The sequence below is a fragment of the Silene latifolia genome, chromosome 7 (genome assembly GCF_048544455.1).
Source record: "Silene latifolia isolate original U9 population chromosome 7, ASM4854445v1, whole genome shotgun sequence".
NCBI lineage: Eukaryota > Viridiplantae > Streptophyta > Magnoliopsida > Caryophyllales > Caryophyllaceae > Silene > Silene latifolia.
Window position 1 is genome coordinate 41,104,634 of NC_133532.1, and position 22,771 is coordinate 41,127,404.

Here is a 22,771-nt window from a genome sequence, read left to right on the forward strand (position 1 = left end):
CGCATATGCATGGAAGCTGTGTATATATCTACAATTTGCCTCTTTGTCACACCTGCCTACATTGGGGCAAACCTCCGGTGGGTTTTTACCACCAAAATCCCTTGAATGTATGCTTCTCTCTCTCTCTCTCTCTCTCCCCCTCTCTCTCTCTCCCCCTCTCTCTCTCTCTCTCTCTCTCTCTCTCTCTCTCTCTCTCTCTCTCTCTCTCTCTCTCTCTCTCTCTCGTAGAAAACCAACTATGATTATCATCAAAGCTATGATTATTTGAATTCCCTGCAACCACTTGCTGTTCTACACTCGGATGTTTGCACTTTTCTTCTTCCATCTTCTCGTCTTCTTCTTCTAATGCATTTTCAACCCCGTCTTCTTTCTCTTTCTATTTCTCTTTCCCTTCATCTTCTGCATCTTCTTTTCCTTCTCTTTCATCCTTGTCTTCTCCCATCTGAGTGTATGCCAAGTTGAGAATTTGTACGTATGTTTGTCTTGTCTTTGTCAATGCTTCAGCAACTTTTATAACACTAGGGCTACTAAAAAATTTGTCTTGGCCATTATCATTATTTGAGGTTGACACATTGAAAGCCTTGTAACACTCCATCATTAATTTTTTCATGCATTCATGGTTAGGCATTGTTTTCATCAAAGATACAGTTTTTAATTGCAATTCTTTGAAGTTGTTGGCCAATTTCTCAATGGTCCTTTCATAATCATATAACATCTCCTGCTTCATAAATAAGGCAAATAAGTATTTCAAATATACATCAGAAGTTAAAAGGATGAAAAAAGTATTCTTACAGCAACCTGTTCATTTTTCTCTTCGTCTACATTTTTTTTCTAGTATTTGAGTCTCTAAAAATGTTTTCAAGTACGGAGCCCCCTCATTTATCTCTTCGTCTACATTTTCTGGTGGTTGAGTCTGTAAAAGTGTTTCCAAGTTCGGAGCCCCCTTTTCAATGTCTCCAAGTCCAAAGCCCTTTTTTTTCCATTCTTCTTGCTTCGCATTCAATTGTTTTATTGTCCAGTCTTTAATTCTAGGGCACGCACTTTCATGGTCAACATAATGGATCTGCACATTTGATTAGACTGATGAATTATGTGGTTATAGTAAACTATTCAACATATAGAAAATAATATCAAGTTGGAAAGCTGGTGAATTGGGTGTACTGCATAACAGATAGACTTTGGATTAGGTTGATTAATCAAATTTATATAAAACAGCAGAGTGGAACACTTATCAGCCACCTGCAAATAGGGGTGACTAAGTATTAAAGCTTCAATCTTAGATGTACTACACTAAGTATTAAAGCTTCAATCGAAAATGTGAGGAAGAGTAGAGTAAGGCTTCCAACTACAAGGAACGGATTTTAGCGTAATAACGACAAGCTTCTGCATATCAAAAATGATTTTACTGATGGAAAACTATGTACAAAATGGAATGATTCCTAATAGAAAGTTTATACACGTCCCAAAATGAAAACCAGAAAGCTTAGTATGGACACAGATACATCGGCTATCAGTTGCTTGGAAGATGGCTTGAAATTGATATACCAGATCAGATCAGGGCACTCTAGAATGGTGCAGAAAAATGAGAACCAGATCATTGATATAGAAGCATTTGATTATTGCTGCAATTCTAGCTCTTTTATATATGTCAAAAGATATCAGGAGGTAACACTTAATTCTTCTTGCCAGCTCTACATGCTTCAATTTCAATTTCAATTTTCATTTAAAGAGTCTTGACAACCTGGCAAAACCCACTGTTTTCGATGGCACATTCAAGCTTATTTTCTTGGATGAACTTCTGCACATTCTCGGGAACTGCCACTCCTTCAAGATATTTGTGAATATAACCATCTAACCCTGCCATGACCCCGATATTACAAACTATGTTAGTCAAGTTACTTGTATTTGACATGGATCTTGGGGATCAATAGAACTATAGAAGCAAGCATCAAACATGGTTGTGGAGACCGAAAGAAGTTGATCTTACCTATGCATTTATCTTCCTTGTTGTCCACTGTGAATGTAGAAGGAAATACCGCTGTGTAAGGCTGGATGAGGGGGCATATTAAACAAAATCTTATTCCAATGAGAGGCTATAAAAATCTTATTATTGTTGCATCATATCAAATATTTACAGGATTGCACAAAGCCTTGCATGGTGAATCGTCCAACAATATAGTATTCGTTTCATCATAGAACCCCTTCTCCCAAGGAAGACCTTTTTCTGTATTCTGCCATAACTTCTTCAGCTCCTTCAAAAACAAAGGTTTATGTTTGTTTTTACAATGGTATTATTGTTGATGTACCTGAGCACACTTGTCTTTACTCTGCATGTCATAGTTAGATAGACCAAGAGAATACATGTGAGTAGAGTACAGAAGTCCATATGAACGATATTTTATGAATGCAGTGAAGGCCATATGCATGATAGTATCTTAATATTATTATTTGTATAGAGTACTTCACTAGAATTCTGAATGTGGTAACCCATATAAGTGAATTTAGGTTCCACCCATTATGCAAACCTTTCAGCTATGTCATCTCTGCTTTGCTGATGACTTCTTGTTGTTTAGCAGAGGGGATATAGGATCTGTAACTGTAATTCTCAGAGCTTTTGCCACATTCTCAGCAGCTTCTGGATTGACAATGAACAAGGATAAATCTGAGATTTAGGGTGTATTTGGATACCATTTTAGGAGGGAAAGGGAGGGGAGGGGGAGTGAGAGGAAGGAAAGGTAGAGGAGGGGAGGGAAAATAAATTATGGTTGTTTGGATAACAAAAATGATGAGAGGGTGATGGAAGAGGAGGAAGAGGGAGGTGGTAGAATGTATGGATGATTATGATGAAAGGAGAGTTAAAAAAGTTTTCCTTCCAAATCTTGCCAATGATGGAAAGATTTTAGTTTGCTCTAAAGGAGGGAAATTAAATCCTCTCATTCCCCTCCCCTTCCATTTCCCTCCTTCCAAATATTGTAACCAAACAAAGGAAATTAAACCCCTCCCTTTCCCTCTCCTCCATTTTCCTCTAATTCTCTCAATCCAAACACACCCTTATTGTAATGGTATGACACCTGATGTGGTACAGGCCATTATTAGAATTTCTGGGTTTCAGATTGGGCACTTCTCATTCAGATACTTGGGGATTCCCATTTGTTACAAGAGAATCTCCATGGAGACTGTTCTAAGCTAGTGGAAAAAATGGTGGCTACAATTAAAGGGTGGGGGTACCAGAAAGTTGAGTTATGCAGGTAGGTTGGAGTTGGATATTTGTGATCCCTAAGGGGGTGATTCAGAGAATCATGCATTGGAGCGTATACGGAGCGGAAGACTTTATTGTGGATTCAAGTGAGGCGAAAGATCCGAATGCACTAGGTGCAACCCGACCAGTTCGTGTCACTTGGCGTGATATGGACGAAGCGGAAGTCTTTTTGTTTGGTTTTTGTGTTTATGTTGTGCAAGAATAAAAGGATATTTGCTTCGATTTCTTGTGAAGAGATCGAACCAATGGGATATTTGCTATCACTAGACCTATAGCGATAACAATGGGGAATTACTCGAAAACGCGTCAAGTAATTCAACTTAAACTGCGGAGCGCGTCCTTAGTTCAAGGCAAGACTCGAAATCATCGACTCTTTGAAAAGATTGAAACAACAAGTTTCTCTCTCTAAAAGGTTTTTTCTTCAACTTGGATGATTTACAAAAGAGGAGGTTAGGTCCTTATATAGGAATAAAACCTTGGCCTCCAAGCAAGCATTTAATGCTAGTTTGTAAGTTTCTAGGATGAATGAACATAGAACTCACAAACTAGACTATTTTGTCAACTTTTTTTCTACCTAGTTTGAAAATGCAAAAAAATAAAATTGGATGCTCCTCCCCTTGGTGCCGCTGAAATTTCGGCTCCTCCTATTGTTCCCACACGACATTCCTCTTGTTCCCACACGGCATCAAGGTTCTCGCGGGTCTTGAGCTTTAATCGCACATATTTCCTTTTCTTTTATGTGAGCCCATCCAATTTTGTGTGCGAATATGTATTACTTGGGCGTGGTTTTGCTTGGTACTCTAAATTGAGCACAACCTCTTTCATGGAGTCGATATTCGCATCAGGTCGTTTATTAATCGTCCCGCCATACGCATCAAATTCTCCCCCTTAAAAAAGAATTGTCCTCAATTCTTGCCTCAGCATGCCGGGATCAAAGATGAATATTATAAACCCGAACAAACCCGAACACGTAGTCGAATCTTTGATGCCACCGGGATCAAAACAAATCTGGAAGTTAGATTCAAACTTGATTAAGAACATGAAGCAGTTTATGCACCCCGTTGATCTATTCTTCAGCTCATCATCTTCAATGTAGTCTTCATATTTATCCCTCTCCGGTGATTTGAATTTGTAATGAGTATTGTCAATCACAACCATTTTGTGCCATCTTTGCTTGTGCTTTACTTTCTTGTGATTTCCTTCCCACCACCTTTCATGCACAAGTCTACCAACATCCTCCAAATAGTAGTTGCTTGAAACAACAAGATCATCATGAGTTTCCATGAAAATTGACCTCAATAAGAATTTAGAGTTCCCACCATGTAGCTTCTCATCAATGTATTTATCAATTGGTGATTGATACGGTTCTTTGACTTGATATGGTTCCCACCTTCGTATCACATCCTGCATGTCTCTTTGCAGTTGGGGCCAATGAAAATGCTCTTTGAGAATATCTATAATTTTTTTTACCCCGAAATGTCCTCCAAGTTCACCTTCATGAGCTTCTCGAATAAGAAGTTCCCGAGTTGAAAGTTTTGGAACATAAAGTCTATTACCTTTGAAGAGGAAACCATCTGGAATAATGAACTCATCATAAGTTCCGGATTTGCAAATCTCGAAGGTTTATCCAAAGTCGGAATCATGCTCGTAGTAATCCTTCAATGCCTCAAATCCAAGTAATCGGGCATCGAGCACGTTCAATAATGAGTACCGTCGTGAGAGAGCATCGACCACCACATTACTCTTGCCATGTTTATACTTTGATGAAAAGTGAAAGGATTGTAGGAACTTCACCCACTTGGCATGCCGTGGGTTTAGCTTTTGTTGTCCATTGATGTGCTTCAGTGATTCGTGGTTCGAGTGCAGGATGAAATGACTCGGCCAAAGGTAGTGATGAAGAGCTCTCACGATAGCATAAAATTCTTTGTCGTACGTCGAGTAATTGAGCCTGGCTCCATTCAATTTCTTGGAGGAATAAGCGATGGGTCGTTTTCCTTGTATTAGTACGGTTCCAATTCCAACACCGCTTGCGTCACATTCCATCTCGAATGGTTGAGTGAAATCTGGGAGTGCCAATAAAGGTGCCTCGTAAAGTTTTTGAATAATCGTCTCGAACGTCCCTTGAGTAGCCGGGGTCCATACGAAGGTTCCCCTTTTCGTACACTCGGTAATAGGACTAGTAATGGTACTAAAGTCCCGAATGAACCTCCGATAGAATGATGCGAGTCCATGAAATGATCGGACCTCCGTGGTGGTCTCAGGAGTAGGCCATGACTTGATTGCTTCAATTTTGATTTGATCCGCCGAAACCCCGTCTTTAGATACCATATAGTCGAGAAAGATGACACTCTCGACCCACAACGACCACTTCTCCTTCTTTTCATAGAGTTTCTGCCCTCGAAGTATGTCGGACACCTCTCGAAGGTGTAGGGAATGTTCTTTCTCAGTTCGACTGTACCCCAAAATGTCATCCAAATAGACGACAACAAATATGCTCAAGAAAGGTTTGAGTACCTCGTTCATGAGTCGCATAAAAGTACTCGGAGCATTGGTTAATCCGAATGCCATGACGGCCCACTCGTATAACCTATGTCTAGTCTTGGACGCGGTTTTCCACTTATCCCTTTCTCTTATTCGCATTTGGTGATAACCACTCCTCAAGTCGATCTTAGAAAAGGTTTCGGATCCATGTAACTCATCAAGCATGTCGTCGAGCCTTGGGATAGGAAAACGATACTTGATAGTTATGTTGTTCATGGCTCGACTATCAACGCACATTCGCCACGTCCCATCCTTCTTTGGGACAAGTAGAGTAGGGACAACACATGGTCTTATGCCCTCGCGCACATAACCTCGTTCCATCAATTCCTCGATTTGCAATTCCTTTGTCTTCATTGGATTGCATCTATAGGCGGCCTTGTTTGGTAAGGGAGCTCTCGGTAGGAGATCGATTTGGTGTTCAATCCCTCGAATAGGTGGTAAACCAGCTGGTAGTTCCTTGGAGAAAACATCCTTCATTTTCTCACCCGAGATTGGCACAAGATTAGGATTGTCTTGAGTTGCATCGTGATAACTTGAATGATCACTTTCTCCCATATGAGTTTCGTCATAAACTTCTTCCAATTCTTCATCAAAAACAATTGGTAGATTTGGATCAAATAAAGAAGTACCTTCCGCATGAGGTTCATCCAAGTTGGCAAATATATCGTCTTCAATCACATCTTTAATTTGATCATCGTCACTCAATGGCTCTATAATCTCGTCCTTTTCTCTTTCTTCGAAATTGAACACATCACCCAATCGTTCCTCCTCATAAAATAACTCACCCCGATAAGCATCAGCGTCTCTCAAGGTATTCAATTGTTCATTTGGACACGTGCTTTGATAATGCCCAAACCTCGGATACTTTAAACATCGTGCTTTGGAGAGACTTGTTTCCTTAGAATCGGGCGTTCTTGCCGTGGAACTAGGGGTGGCAGCCGACTTGGGTTCGCCAACACTATTCGCCGTGCTCCATTGTTTGAGATTGGCGATCTTACGATAAGTCGTAAGCGTATAAGTTGCTGGAACATATTTCTTACGCAACTTGCGTTTAAGAGAATCCCAAGAAGATAATTTCCGTTTCCCAGCGCGAGCACGCCTTGCTTTCAAACTCTCGTACCATAGTGAAGCCCCTCCACTCAATCTTTGAGTAGCGTACTTGCAGCGTTTCACGTCATCCAGAACTTCAAAATCAAACATTCGTTCGATTTTCCGTTCCCATTCCAGGTAGTCCTTTGGGTCCGTGCCTCCCGTGAACTCGGGTAGTTCACTCACTTCGAACTCTTCAACGGTTCGTTCTCGTCTAGGCAACCACTTGGAATCGTTTTCTTGTAACTTTTTCAAGGCTCTTTGAAGATTCTCAAGAAATTTGGGATCGTCGAAGTTCATTTTGATGTTGGTTGTCTGAAATTTCGAAGCTCTCTTTTTTTTTTTTGATGGTGAACAGTACCGTGAACATTGATTTTTTTTTTTTGTTCAATTCGTGCCTTCAAGATCCAATCGATTAAACCTCAACTACCTCGCCGAGTTTAATCTTTGAATACCAAGCGCGTTGGATATTCAACTATCAACTGATTGAGACCTCCTTAGGACCGTCTTGATTTTTTTGGGGTGATCAAGAGCCGAAGCTCTGATACCATTTGGAGCGTATACGGAGCGGAAGACTTTATTGTGGATTCAAGTGAGGCGAAAGATCCGAATGCACTAGGTGCAACCCGACCAGTTCGTGTCACTTGGCGTGATATGGGCGAAGCGGAAGTCTTTTTGTTTGGTTTTTGTGTTTATGTTGTGCAAGAATAAAAGGATATTTGCTTCGATTTCTTGTGAAGAGATCGAACCAATGGGATATTTGCTATCACTAGACCTATAGCGATAACAATGGGGAATTACTCGAAAACGCGTCAAGTAATTCAACTTAAACTGCGGAGCGCGTCCTTAGTTCAAGGCAAGACTCGAAATCATCGACTCTTTGAAAAGATTGAAACAACAAGTTTCTCTCTCTAAAAGGTTTTTTCTTCAACTTGGATGATTTACAAAAGAGGAGGTTAGGTCCTTATATAGGAATAAAACCTTGGCCTCCAAGCAAGCATTTAATGCTAGTTTGTAAGTTTCTAGGATGAATGAACATAGAACTCACAAACTAGACTATTTTGTCAACTTTTTTTCTACCTAGTTTGAAAATGCAAAAAAATAAAATTGGATTCTCCTCCCCTTGGTGCCGCTGAAATTTCGGCTCCTCCTATTGTTCCCACACGACATTCCTCTTGTTCCCACACGGCATCAAGGTTCTCGCGGGTCTTGAGCTTTAATCGCACATATTTCCTTTTCTTTTATGTGAGCCCATCCAATTTTGTGTGCGAATATGTATTACTTGGGCGTGGTTTTGCTTGGTACTCTAAATTGAGCACAACCTCTTTCATGGAGTCGATATTCGCATCAGGTCGTTTATTAATCGTCCCGCCATACGCATCATGCATATTTGTAGAAAATTACCTGTGGGAGAGAGAGTAAATTAGGAATTGTTAACAGTCAGACACGGAATATGACTTTGATTGGCAACTTATGGATCTGTTGGTTCAACCACATTTACATCAAGCGGAGAGACTGGTTTAGCTAATAAGCAGAGAGTACTCTGATCCTGATCTGGTTTGGAACAGGCTTGCTTTGCTTAAGCGTAACTTTATTGCTTGGGTTTATGCTAGGGGCAGATTAATGACCAAGGATAGACTGGTGAAGTTTGGAATCCTTGCTGATGGGAGTTGTGAACTGTGTGGGGGGCTGCTGAAACAAGGAATCACCTTTTCTTTGCATGTCCATTTAGTTGCAGGTGCCTTAAGTTGATTGCAAGATGGCTTGAAATTGATATACCAGATCAGGGCACTCTAGAATAGTGCAGAAAAATGAGAACCAAATCATTGATGCAGAAGCATTAGATTATTGCTGCAATTCTAGCTCTTTTATATCAGGTCTGGTGGTGTCATAATAAATGCAGGGTGGATATGATAGTTTGTCAACCTCAGGTAATTGTTGCTCAAGTACAGCAGACATTAGAAGTGCAGGCAGCGGAAAGCTTTGGACAACTTATCACAGAGTGGATGGTGCATGGTGTACGGGGATAGGCATCAACTCAAATACTTCAGATTAGTTTTGTAACATGGTTTGTTGGTTGTAAGTGTCAGTTATGAAAATGATGTCGTAAAAATGTGGTGATGTACTTCAACGTTGATATTTTAATATATGAATTAACATTTCAACGAAAAAAATATAGTATCTTAATAGATATTACTGATGTCTCACCCAGCAAAGAAGCACTTCTTTCTTGATATTTTTCTCCATGACATGGCCAAGCACTTTCTCTAAATTATGCCTGCAAAGACAATTTATAAGGCAATGACAATTCATCTATGCCAGGGTACGGGTTCAGATGGACAATTAGAGACTGTTCCAGTCAATTACGGAAAAAATAAAATATAATAAACACATAGTATGAACATACCTTTTTCTTGATGACCAAATCATAACATTGAACTTCTCAATGCAGAACTTTAGAAAATCATCACAAAAAGGCCTTTTGTACACTGAGAAAACAGAAAACAAAAGTGGTGAGGTGAGGGAGTCAGTCGAACAAGTCAAAATTGAATTACAATTGGTTAAAAATGATGGTTCAAGCTTTAAAGATTTTTCATTACCTTTATCCATACTTACAACATGTCCAAGCAACCCATTCACATCGAGGACAAGAAGCTTTCTTTTATATTTCAAAATAGAAGCATTTGAGGGATGTGATGTTGGCAGTCCGCTTGGGGTAACATTTTTATGATCCAAAGAAGTTTCTTTTGCTATGTGATCTGTTTCTACGTGCGGCGTAGGACTTTCAAACATCGCATATGCATGGAAGCTGTGTATATATCTACAATTTGCCTCTTTGTCACACCTACCTACATTGGGGCAAACCTTCGGTGGGTTTTTACCACCAAAATCCCTTGAATGTATGCTTCTCTCTCTCTCTCTCTCTCTCTCTCTCTCTCTCTCTCTCTCTCTCTCTCTCTCTCTCTCTCTATCGTAGAAAACCAACTATGATTATCATCAAAGCTATGATTATTTGAATTCCCTGCAACCACTTGCTGTTCTACACTCTGATGTTTGCACTTTTCTTCTTCCATCTTCTCGTCTTCTTCTTCTAATGCATTTTCAACCCCGTCTTCTTTCTCTTTCTCTTTCTCTTTCCCTTCATCTTCTGCATCTTCTTTTCCTTCTCTTTCATCCTTGTCTTCTCCCATCTGAGTGTATGCCAAGTTGATAATTTGTACGTATGTTTGTCTTGTCTTTGTCAATGCTTCAGCAACTTTTATAACACTAGGGCTACTAAAAAATTTGTCTTGGCCATTATCATTATTTGAGGTTGACACATTGAAAGCCTTGTAACACTCCATCATTAATTTTTTCATGCCTTCATGGTTAGGCATTGTTTTCATCAAAGATACAGTTTTTAATTGCAATTCTTTGAAGTTGTTGGCCAATTTCTCAATGGTCCTTTCATAATCATATAACATCTCCTGCTTCATAAATAAGGCAAATAAGTATTTCAAATATACATCAGAAGTTAAAAGGATGAAAAAAGTATTCTTACAGCAACCTGTTCATTTTTCTCTTCGTCTACATTTTTTTTCTAGTATTTGAGTCTCTAAAAATGTTTTCAAGTACGGAGCCCCCTCATTTATCTCTTCAATTCTTCTATATTTTCTGGTGGTTGAGTCTGTAAAAGTGTTTCCAAGTTCGGAGCCCCCTTTTCAATGTCTCCAAGTGCAAAGCCTTTTTTTTTTCCAGTCTTCTTGCTTTGCATTCAATTGTTTTATTGTCCAGTCTTTAATTCTAGGGCACGCACTTTCATGGTCAACATAATGGATCTGCACATTTGATTAGACTAATGAATTATGCGGTTATAGTAAACTATTCAACTTATAGAAAAGAATATCAAGTTGGAAAGCTGGTGAATTGGGTGTACTGCATAGCAGATAGACTTTGGATTAGGTGGATTAATCAAATTTATATAAAACAGCAGATTGGAACACTTATCAGCCACCTGCAAATAGGGGTGAGCAAGTTTAAGTCCGGACCGGAAAAATGGACCAGACCGGACCATTTGGTCTAGACCAAACCCGGACCGAATTTTTTAGGTCCGGTCCTCAGTCCCATTTTTTGAGTTTTCGGTCTTCGGTCCGGCTAGACCAAACCCGAAAATTTAGGTCCGGACCAAATGGACCGAATTTTATGTTTCTAAAGACTATCATTAGAATATTATAAACTAAATTACCCTTTTATCTTTACAAGACATTATAAATTAATATTGAGTATTTTTTCTCAAAAACAATCGTCTAATTATTCATCGACATTTAATTTAGTGAAACTTAAACGTAATTATCATACACGAAATAGTGAAAGAATTTGTTCTAGGTCCATTTCGGTCTAAGACCGGACCGGATCGAATGTTTCGGGTTTGGTCCGGTCCAAAACCGAAAGTTTTAGGTCTGGTCTTCGGTTCACAAAAAATTTATTTTCGGTCTTCGGTCCGGTCCGATTTGGTTCGGCCCGGTCCGGTCTTGGACCGATGCTCAGCCCTACCTGCAAATACAACCTGATCTTGGAAAAATGTTTGCAAAGTGAAAGAGATACTCAGGGATGGATATGTTTATGGCATCTGGGCTCCTCATGCTCAAGGATATACTTTCAGAAGGGGTTATGGTTGGCTTAAAACCCCTCAACCTGTTCAACCTTGGGCCAGATTAGTATGGAATAATTGGAACACTCCAAAGCACTCACTAATCTATTTCTCTACTGTGTGTACAGTTGCAGGATACGAGATGCCTTAGAGTTGTGGCTAGGCAGGGCCATACCCACAGTCACTGCCATGGTAGCATGAAAGAAGAACATTGTCCAGTGGAAAAGTATGGCAGTGGTCATAAATGCATATTGCTACAATGTATGACTACAAAGGAATAAGGCACGGACCAATGGTATGCTGATCAGACCTGGGAAAGTGGCCAAACAGATTGAAGAAGAAACCAGAAGGAGAGTCAAGTATAAAGCTGGTCCAAACATGGATCAGAAGAGCATTGAATGGTTGCGAAACTCAACTTTCTATGTTTTTACTTATGTTTTCCATGTATATTTGACACTTGGGTCCTATTTTTGATAGTATAATATATACTCACATTTCACCAAAAAAAAAATCGTATTTTACCAGAAGAAACAGGAGAGGACCATTGAACGGCTTTCCATGTTCCCATAGTGATCTTGTCAGCTTTATTCTGTCGATAACAAACTCACACCAATTCAACTCATCCAATTTATCTGTGTCAATCAAGTTTGGCAATATATCAGAAAACACAGAGTCATTCCCACGGCAATAGATCAAAGATGTTATGATGTACAAGATTATGTTGATCTTGAACATTCGACCATCGTCCTTGTTCTCAAGATGAAATCATATAAGCAATTTAGTGTTATATTCTTTCTAGGATGCTTCTTAAATTGAGCTGTCCACTCAGCTTTATAGTTCTTAAAAGCTTCGGTAGACAAATCTGATGGGATGACAATTTTTTTTTGTTCCCATTGGCAGCCCCAGTGTTTTCTCAACATCCTCTTCAGTCACCGGTAATCACTCATTTTCCAGACAAATTTCCGATTTTTCATAGTCAAAATTACTCACTACATAGTGAGCTAAACAATGCGGAATCTTGTTGAGTTGTAGACACATAAAATGCTTGAAAGGTGTTTCATTCAAACTTGCTTTCTGTGTATCACTCAATTTATGTATGAAGCTGACTAACTTAGACGGAGATATTCTTGTGTCTAAATGAGGCATACCTACAAAACTTGAGGCTTTACAAGTTTCCCTGACCTCATCATCCTCGCCTGCGTCTTGTTTCTCAAGGTTTTCTCTTTTTTTGCTTCTTATCACTTCTGCTTGTCAACGTATTTCTAGCTCCAGCCCTCTTTCTCTGAGGTATAGATTCTAACATGTCCTTTGTCGCGTCCTCTTTCTCAACAACATCCTTTTCTTGTGTGTCAGCTCTGAGAAGTGCATTAATAACAAACTATTAACAAAATTCATACAAGCTTTTCAAAAAGATAAGATCAATAACAAGTACGGATTACAAATTACTATCAAATAATCTGTCACCATGGGTTACCTAAGACCATTGTAAGCGATATGGATTAGATCTTCCTTAGTAGGTTTTGGAAGGAGGTCTTCGAGTTATAACAGGTTGATTTACACATGTCCACTAGTTACCACCCTTTGATGGCGCCAATTTGAGGTGGTCAACAAGTGTTTTGAGACCTATTTGAGGTGTATGACAAGAGAGAAGCCAAAGGAATGGGTTCAGTGGATACCCTTGGATGAATGGTGGTATAACACTAATTTTCACTCCTCTGCCCAAAGTACTCCTGGTCAGATTTATGCTTAATCACCAGCCATGGGAGATAGTAGGGTGGCAGCTGTGGATAAGAGCCTGGCAGCTAGGGAGGAATGCATTAAAGTGCTGCAATTTCACTTGAAAAGAGCCCAAGACAGGATGAAAGTGCAATCTGACAAGAGAAGAACTGACAAACAGTTTAATGTTGGGGAATTGGTCTATGATAAGCTTCAGCCCTATAGACAAATGTCTGTGGTTTATAGATCACGTGCCAAGCTTTATCCTAGGTACTTTAGGCCTTTCCCAGTAATGTAAAGAATTGGATAGCCTATAAACTCCAACTTCCTGAGACTTCAAAAATACATCCTGTATTTCACATTTCGCCTCCACCAGAAAGTGTAAGAATTCATAAAGTTGATAATTTGTAGGTTTTACATCTTTGTGAAAATGAATTTAGGTAACAAATAGGCTATAGAAGATTGTATGCGATTTATAAATGTATCCATTGATCTAATGAATAAACTCAAGCATTCAGTCTCTCTAAAACTTTCCTGTAATTCTATGTAATCTTTCAATTACCAGAATCAATAATTCGATTCCTTTCTTCTTCTAGGAATCCTATGGTTGTTTCAGTTTTCCTCGAACTGTTCCTGGAATTCATATCAATTTCTAGGGTTCATTGAAGCTGGTAAGAATATAATATCAACAAGAACGGAGTACAAATTACTATCGAATAATCAACAAATTCAAGCAATCGGGTAATATTTTATTGGGGTTTCCGTAAGTATGGACAATCCGGCGAAGGGTTACTCGAAGTCGAAGTCTGGATAATTAGGTACAAAATCAATTTATAAGGTTAGAAATTAACCTGAGTTTTCCGTCGGAAACTTTGACTTCCATGGGGAAGAAGTTGGTGTTATGTGAGAAAACAACTCAGTTGAGCTGGGGTGTTAGAAATAGAGAAATTGAGCTGAGTTAGTCATGAATGTCCAATAGAAGTCATAAAGTCGGCAACTTTGTTGGCTTCACGAAAGCAATGTTTAATTATCAGTTATCACTTCATCAAAGAACTGAAGATATAATTTTACATCCTTGATAATACTAGAAATTTCCCAAAGAAATTGCCAAGTACTACGGATTGAGTTGATAACACATAAATTTTCACCTTCTACAATTAACTTCGAGATTCCTAAGTATTTAGCTGCTAAAATGCCTTCCTTTAAAGGGAGAGTTTCAGCAACAAGAATACTATTAGCTCCGCACTTTTTTGCTCATAGCAAAACGACTTTACCATTATGATCTCTTATAGCATATCCTAGAGCAGCTTTATTACCATCTATTTTTGATCCGTCAAAATTTAGCTTTAGAAACACATTTTTAGGTTTCTCCCACCAAATTTCTTTCCTACTAATAGTATTTCTAACTGACACGTCTTTATCATGATTGTTAAGATTCTTATGTCTAGTCTCATTCCAAATATTGATGCTATTATTACATAAAAGGATAAGTTTACTGATATTAAAATGAACATCAATAAAAATAATGTTATTTCTATGGAATCATGCATTCCACCAAATAAATACAATCTTAATGAAATCGGCTTTTGGAATTAAAATTTTAAGATGATTAAGTTTCTCTATAAAGCTCTAACTTGCAATATTATCATATATTGCCAAAAAATTGTTAAAGCTAATGATATTCATGTATTGGGTGACCGATGCAATCAAGGAACACTTGAAAAAGAAATGATCTTTATCTTCAATTGGATGATTGCACAAAACACATTGAGGTGGTACAATTATACGATTTCTTATTAGAAGCCTACTTTTCGTAGAGAGACCATCTACATTTAGTTTCCAAATCCAGTAAAATTCACATTTGTCAATATTTCTATCGAACAAACCTTGTGCTAACCATGTCGCTATTTTGGTAGAGAAATTTCCATCCACAGATAATATCCAAAGAAGGGTATCTGGAATATCATTATGCGGCAATGAAATATTAATTATCTGTATACAATATCATTATTTACTATACTAGATAACTTACTGACATCCCATTGTTTATCAGGAGTTATAAAATCTCTAACCAAAAGATTTACATCAAGATTACTATGACCATCTATATTTCTAGTAAGAGGATAAGAAAAAACTCAATTGTCAGTCCAAAATTTGATATTGCTACCATTATCTACCTGCCATCTTAACCCTTTTCTAAAAAAAAAAAAACGAATCTTTTTGTTGTTACATGTTCTCTTAACAATCGTACCTATTTTATAAAAACGTAATTATTTTTAGGAAAATTCTTCCGTTCTTCCAGAGGATGTCCTCCCTACTTACACATGAGGAGGACAAAATGAGAATTAAATATTGTATCCTCCTCATGTGTGAGTAGAGAGGACGTCCTCCGGGAGGACGGAAGAATTTCTCTTATTTTTATTAGTACACCATTGTATATAATACGGAGTACGTACCTATTTTATTACTTTTTTGTACCATTTAATTCAAATTGTAATATGTCCTTCAATAAATTATTGAGAGACCGTTTTTAGGAGATTTATTGGTAGACATGGAAAACGGGTTAATCGGATTGGGTTAAGATCATGTCAGTTCAGGTTGAAGTCATGATTGGGCCAACAAATTTCTTGTTTCAAGAGATAATAGACTGTGTGCAAATAAATATTCGGGTCAGATCATATCTAATCGAGTTGATTCGGGTTACAGGCCAAGCTCGTGTCCTCAGTTTGCGTGTCAAGTTAGATACGAATTGGGTTATTCGGAACTGGTCATAAAAATCAGGTCAATTTTATCAGGTCTAGACGTAGTGGCCTGGGTTCACGTCTATTCCTTTTTTTCCCCATTGTTTTAGTAAATTGAACTCTCAAGAACAACCAAAAAATATGATGTGGGGCGTCAGACTTTGAATAAAACAGTTTTAACATTAACTTAACCAAGTAGGTTTCTCCTCCATTTCTATCCTTGATCCTTCCCATTTCTCACAATCCCACTCCTTCACCCTCTTCCCTTCATTTCACCTTTGTTCTTCCCACAATCCCACCTTTTATATATAAATAACCTCTTAATTACACACACTAATCATGTGCCTACACTAATCTCAACTTGCTTAAACAAATCCCTTTTGCACTACCAACCAATTAAACAAATAGCAAGTGGATAATTACAAGATTTACTCTTAAGATTATCAACAAGATAAGGAATATAATCATAACCCATAGGATAGATTCCACAACTTGTCCCAAGTTTTTTAATGGTTATAAGATTACAAGGTTTGTATTATTCAGATGGTTTATGTTGCTTAGCCAAAAGGGTCCCCTCTCCTCTCCACTACTTTGATGTTTATTTCTTTGCTTCCTTAATTCACTACAACAAATTAACACTTACCTACTTTTCTTTCCTATATCCTTTCCTTTCCTAGTAATAAAAATCCATCATCAATATTATCCATTTCAAGTACAAAATCTGTCCTTTTTTTAGTACTTTCCTACATGATATTACACCTAACCCACTTTCAAAGGTTTCTTTAGGTTTTCTTGTAAAAATAATTATTATTTAGTTCTATTTTGTGATGGAAATGAAGGATTTGAGCATGCATGGTGAAGATCTAAATGGGTTTGATGTATTTTCTAATAATCAAGAAGTTGTAGTTGTTGTTGGCAAAGAAGATGAAGAGATCTGGTTTGAAACCGCTTCTCAACATCACCAAAACAGTTTTATTAATACACATAATAATAACAACAACAATAATAATAATAACGATAACAATAATAATAATAACAATAGTGAGTATGTTGATTTGGATGTGAGTGATCCATCATCGCTATTCTACGCCGAGTTTCCGGCTCTACCTGATTTCCCGTGCAAATCATCCTCATCGTCGTCAAATCGAGTCGCGTCAAAGCGGTTTTTTAATTCAACAGCCACATCGTCCTCCTCCGCGTCGACGGCTTCTTCCGGGGTAGCCTCGTGGGCCGTGCTCAACTCCGACGCTGACCACGACCCGAATTCAAACCCACAAAACCAACAAGGAGGTTTGGTTTTGGATGATGTGGATGTAGATGAATGCATGGATATGATGGAGAATTTGGGTTGCATGGATCTACTAGAGAGTACTGATATTTGTTGGGACCCGTCTCCTTTATTTGAAAACGAGTCCCAAAACAGTCACAGTCATAGCCACGACCACTTGCGCCACGAACAGCAACAGCAGCCGCAACAACCCGTTGACGATGCTGATGAGGAGCACTTGTTTCGACAGTTCATGTTGCAAAATGAGTGTAAAGTTAACACTAATAATACTACACCATATGTTGACCTTGGTCAAAGTAGTGGTGCTGCTGGTGGGACCCAGCAGCCGGAGGATGACTTGGCGATGGTGTTCTTCGAGTGGTTGAAGTCAAACAAGGAGACGGTTTCGGCCGAAGATTTGAGGAATATTAAGATAAAGAAGTCAACTATTGAGAGTGCTGCTAAACGTCTTGGTGGTGGTAAAGAAGGAATGAAACAGTTGCTTAAGTTGATTCTTCAGTGGGTCCAAAATCACCATCTTCATAATAATCTAAACCCGAATCCTAACCCTAACCCTAATTCAAACACGGACTTTCATTGCATGAACCCGCCAACATGGTCTATGCCGGATATGGGACCCATGGTGCCAATCGCACCGTCTCCAGGGTTCATGATGCCCCAGCCCCACATGGGTGGGGATCCTTATGGGTACCCACCTCCGCCAATCCCGGGTCAAGAATACCACTCATGGGCCCAACCAGTTGCACCAGTGCAGTACGGGATGGGCCCATACGGGTCATATCCAGACCCGGGATTTGGTGGGTACCCGGCTCCGTATCCGGGTGGATTGTACTACCACCCGGGTCCAGGAGAGGGGTTGGTGAGGGTAGGGTCGTCGGCGACGAAGGAGGCTAGGAAGAAAAGGATGGCTAGGCAAAGAAGGTTGTTTACACATCAACATCATAGAAACCATCATAATCATCAGGGGAATAATAATCAGATGGCGGAGATGAGTGGGGGTTTAGGGCATGGGAATTGTGGGGTTGCTGCACCACATCCTAGCCATGCAAATTGGGTTTATTGGCCACAACATCAGCTTCCTCCGGTCCCACCTCCTTCTCAAGTGATTCAGTCGGTTTCGGGGTCCGGTCACATTGTTGGGCAGGTTGCAACCCAGCAGGACCGAGCTGGGTTAAGTGGGTTCCCTAGACAAGTGGGTGGGGTGGATAAAAAACAGGTGAATTAAATTTTTAAATTTATTATAATTTGGTTAATTTTATTGGTTCTTTTGGTATGCCAATTGTAATTGGTGTGTTTTGCTTTTTTGTTTTGAAATTTGAATTGTGGGGGAGTATTTTTAGGGTATGGTTATTTCCCTAGAAAGTTTTAATTAGTTCAATTTTTCATCATGGGAAATGAAAGTGAATGATTAAAGTTTTGAAATTGGTTTAATTTATTGTGGATTATTATTATTATTATTGTAGGGATGGAAAACGGAGAAAAATCTAAGATTCTTATTGCAAAAAGTGTTGAAGCAAAGCGATGTTGGTAATCTCGGGAGGATCGTCTTGCCCAAGGTAGGTTATCAAATGTAAATTTATACATTTAGATTAATGTTGTCCAAGGGGGTGTAATTAAGTCGTAATTGTTGTCTAATTCATGTCGGGTTTCTTAAATCAGAAAGAAGCGGAGATGCATCTGCCAGAGCTAGAGGCTAGGGACGGGATTCCCATCGCAATGGAAGATATAGGGACATCTCGTGTTTGGAACATGCGCTACAGGTACAAATTATCATAATGCTCAATAGATAACACCTGATTATTTAGAGATTACTCGTATTATTCTTATATTTGATAAATCTAACGGAGAAATATTTGGATTTGTTTTTTGGAGCTCCAGATTTTGGCCTAATAACAAAAGCAGGATGTACCTTCTAGAGAATACAGGTCTGTTATTATTATGTCCTCCAACTTGGTAACTTGGTACATTACAATTTGTGCCTTTTATTAGGAGTCTTCTCATCCATGAACGTGGACCGTTGATTTCAGGAGATTTTGTGAGATCGAACGGACTGCAAGAAGGGGACTTCATTGTAATCTACTCAGATGTTAAATGTGGCAAATATGTACGCTTTCTATTCCCCATCATTATCTTATTATCTTCAACTTGTAGTTGTAGTACTATGTTACTATGATCTTGTGGTACTCCAATTTGGTACAGAATATATATACATGTAATTGACTTTATTCCCTTTCCTTCCAAGTTGTCAAATATGTGGTGTATAGTAAAGAAGATATTAAGGTACATGTTAGATTAACTTGCAAGTTGCAAGCTTGGAACTAATCTGAACGTATTAAGGTCTATGATCGAATTTAGGCACAAATTGCTCGTTTCTTATAGATGGATTAGGTTATGGACAAATCCTTCGATGAGTCTATGATACATCATTATCAAATACTGAGTACTTCCCTTGTCCAATGCAATTGTTTAATTTTTTCACTCTTTGTGAGGGGTGTTGTAAACAAATGATTGGGACGGGTGTAAAGCTAACGAATTACCTAAAAAAGGGTTTACAGAACTTTAGCAAGTTGCATGAGTAGCGGAGAGTGAGAAAAAGGTGAACGACGAGGGGAGAATTATAGGGGAAATGATTTGGAGTTGTTGGAGGAGTAAGGCTTGTAGGGGAGATGGGTGGGAGGCGATGGTGGAGGCGCAAAAAAGGACTTGAGGGAGTGGGGTATGGAGGTAGCTATAGATGATGGGTTAAATGTAGTTGGGGTGAGGTGAAGGGCATGGTGATAAAAAAGGCGATCGAAGGGGTGACAATGTGACATAGGATGAGTGAGTATAGGGTTCGGGGTGTGAGGAGGGAAACTAAAAGGTAGAATTTGGAAAATTTGCTGATGATAAGAGTTTATGTTACAGTGAGCTGAGAGGACTAATAAGGCCGCATTTTATGGCGAAGTCGTCTCTTATTGATTACTCCTCAATTAGGATTTTGCTTTAGATTTTTTATACTAGAGCGTAACAAGGCATTATTGAAATGTGATATGTGAGATCATAAGAAGGTACTCCCATGCTGCTCAATCTGATTTTTATGATTCAATTGCGTCTGTGTGGGTGATATACGTATTTCAACGTTGATTCAGAATGTTTCGTCTTTAGATAAGGACTCCCAGTTTTGTATTATGTCCACAAATTGGACGCACAAAACTTGTATAGGAGTATAGGAGCCCCTTAAGGTCATTGTTGTAAGATCTTCAACGTTTTGCAATACAATGACGATATTTTAAGATAAAAAGCGGAAAGTTTGGGATAGCTTATATAAAATGACGTCTAAGATCTACTTTCTACCAATCGAAATATATACTCTCTATAAAAAAGAACACCTAAACAATGACGCTAAAAATAGTTTGATACTTCATCCGAAATATGCTGTCAAATGGTCTTATCTAAGAATTTGTTGTTCATGGCAGTCCGCTTGCATTGGAAATGATTCTGTAGTGTTTGTTCTTAGCATAAAACGGATTTTGTGTGACGTTCTTAAAGTTTTCTTAGGCTTAGACATGATTAGTCTTCTTGATTTAATAACAGTGGTTTCTTCTGTAACCTTTCAGATGATTAGAGGAGTGAAAGTACGTCCGTCCCAACAAGGTGCAAAACCCGAAACACTCACCAAGAGTAACAAGCCTAGCAAGACCCAGAAAACGCAAGGATCTTCCACACCCTCTTCTCTGAATATGATGCAATGACTTATTTGTTCTATGTAACATCGAGAATAACAGTGATCAGAGAAAAATAAATTAGATAGCTAGCATGTCTAGTTTTTTTTTATCTCTTTGATGAGCTAAACCGAAGATGTTCGAATGGCTCTTGGAGTTTTGGGTGCTGTAAAAGAGGACAATTTATGTGAGTAACTGGAACCTCTTAATTAGATCAGCACCTTGAAAATATTTGTATGTGAAACAATGTACTCATATTTTGTATCTTCTTTGTTTTTGTTGTTCTTTTGTAAACTGAGCTCATCCTTGGATGATGATGTGGTGTATACCGATTAAAACCCGCTGTTAGATAAAGATTCGTGTAGAGTTTATCTCATTTATTTACCTATTACTGTTTCAATTAAGTTCTGTAAATAAAAAATAAAATATGTGATAACTTGGGGTCTTATTTTAGTGTTTGCTCATTTTGCAAGAGTGGTGTTGCTAGGATTTGTCGTGAGGGCCGAGAAATTTCAGCGGGGATACCGACGCTTAATACGTTTTATGAAGTTTAGTTATGTTCATACCGACGGTTTTATACGTTTTATTAAGTTGATACTGTAAACTGGAAAATATCAAAAATTTCAATCAAGTTTTTTTTTTTTTTTTTTTTTTTTTTTTTTTTTTTTTGAGAAAAGATAAAAGATTATATTAAAAACGAAAAGGTTTAATACAAACCAGGGGGAGGATCAGTGGATAAAGGAGTACAAACATTGGGCACGGTCAGAGTTATAAAAAGATACTCCCTATGTTATCTGTTATCTTGTTTCATTTTGGGTGTCTCAGTTAATTGTTGTCCTTTCTATTTTAAGAATGAACTTGATGAGCAATTTGATCATTCACACTCAATTTGTTCCACTTGTCATTTAGTAATTGGTTCCCTCTCCTTTCCTTGATCTTTGTGCGAAAACCAAAGGACAACAATTGACCGGGACGGAGGGAGTAAAACAAAAGGGGTACAAAATCCCAATTAAATAAACCACCATCAGAGCTCGAATTGCGCAAAGCGAACTTGGAAATTGTCTCTGTAACATGGTTTGTAGACCGCTTTTCATAGATGATCGTTGAAGGTGAGACTTTTAATCGATCCCCGCACTCTAAAATGATATTTTACAGCGCGCAAGGAGCCGAATTACCCAAAATTAAGTCAATTAATTTAGGTTGAATTAATATTAAATTAGTTAAGTTTAATTAAGTTAATAACTTAAATTACATTTGATTAAATTCAATTAAGAGATGAAGTGTAAGTTGATTATAGAGCGTATATAGAAGCTCATTTTTGTTCGGATTGGCTAGCCAACTTAGGAAATAATGGGGAGCAAAGGTTTTTTTTGGTGTCAAATGAGCCACAATTGAGTACAATAATAAGAAGTGCGAGATTCGAAACTAGGTATAGGTTAGTAGTGCTGGAGAAAACTCAGGGAAGCACCGGAGTGTTGCGAAGTTTAGTGGATTTGGAGCAAAAGTTCAACCCATTTCTTCGCCCCTTTAATTTCCCTTCCGTCTTTACCCCCTCATTTTCGTTTTTCACTCTCTTCTCGTAATCAAAAATGGCCTTAAAAGAGACACTTACATTTCTTTTGGTCTTTGGTTGTTGCATGTTGTTCGCTTTTTCCCTTGATAACTCCGTCACAAGGCAGTGTCACGGCTGATGTTTAACACCATAGGAACAACACGATATGAACACAGTTTACTTATCCGATCTCACAATACCAAAGTCGTAGTTTTTTTTTTTTTTTTTTTTTTTTTTTTTTTTTTGGCAAAAGG

At 38.4% G+C, this 22,771-nt stretch overlaps 1 protein-coding gene across 1 annotated transcript; it reads left to right on the forward strand.

Annotated features, from left to right (window-relative positions):
* Positions 1-16,442: 16,442 nt before the first annotated feature.
* On the forward strand, positions 16,443-21,351 carry LOC141591027 (B3 domain-containing transcription factor ABI3-like). Its single transcript, XM_074411496.1, has 6 exons — positions 16,443-18,480; positions 18,728-18,820; positions 18,924-19,024; positions 19,143-19,189; positions 19,292-19,368; positions 20,861-21,351. Exons 1-6 carry the CDS (start codon positions 16,804-16,806, stop codon positions 20,993-20,995), a joined length of 2,130 nt encoding a protein of 709 aa, XP_074267597.1. The 5' UTR covers positions 16,443-16,803; the 3' UTR covers positions 20,996-21,351.
* The last annotated feature ends 1,420 nt before the right edge of the window (positions 21,352-22,771 follow it).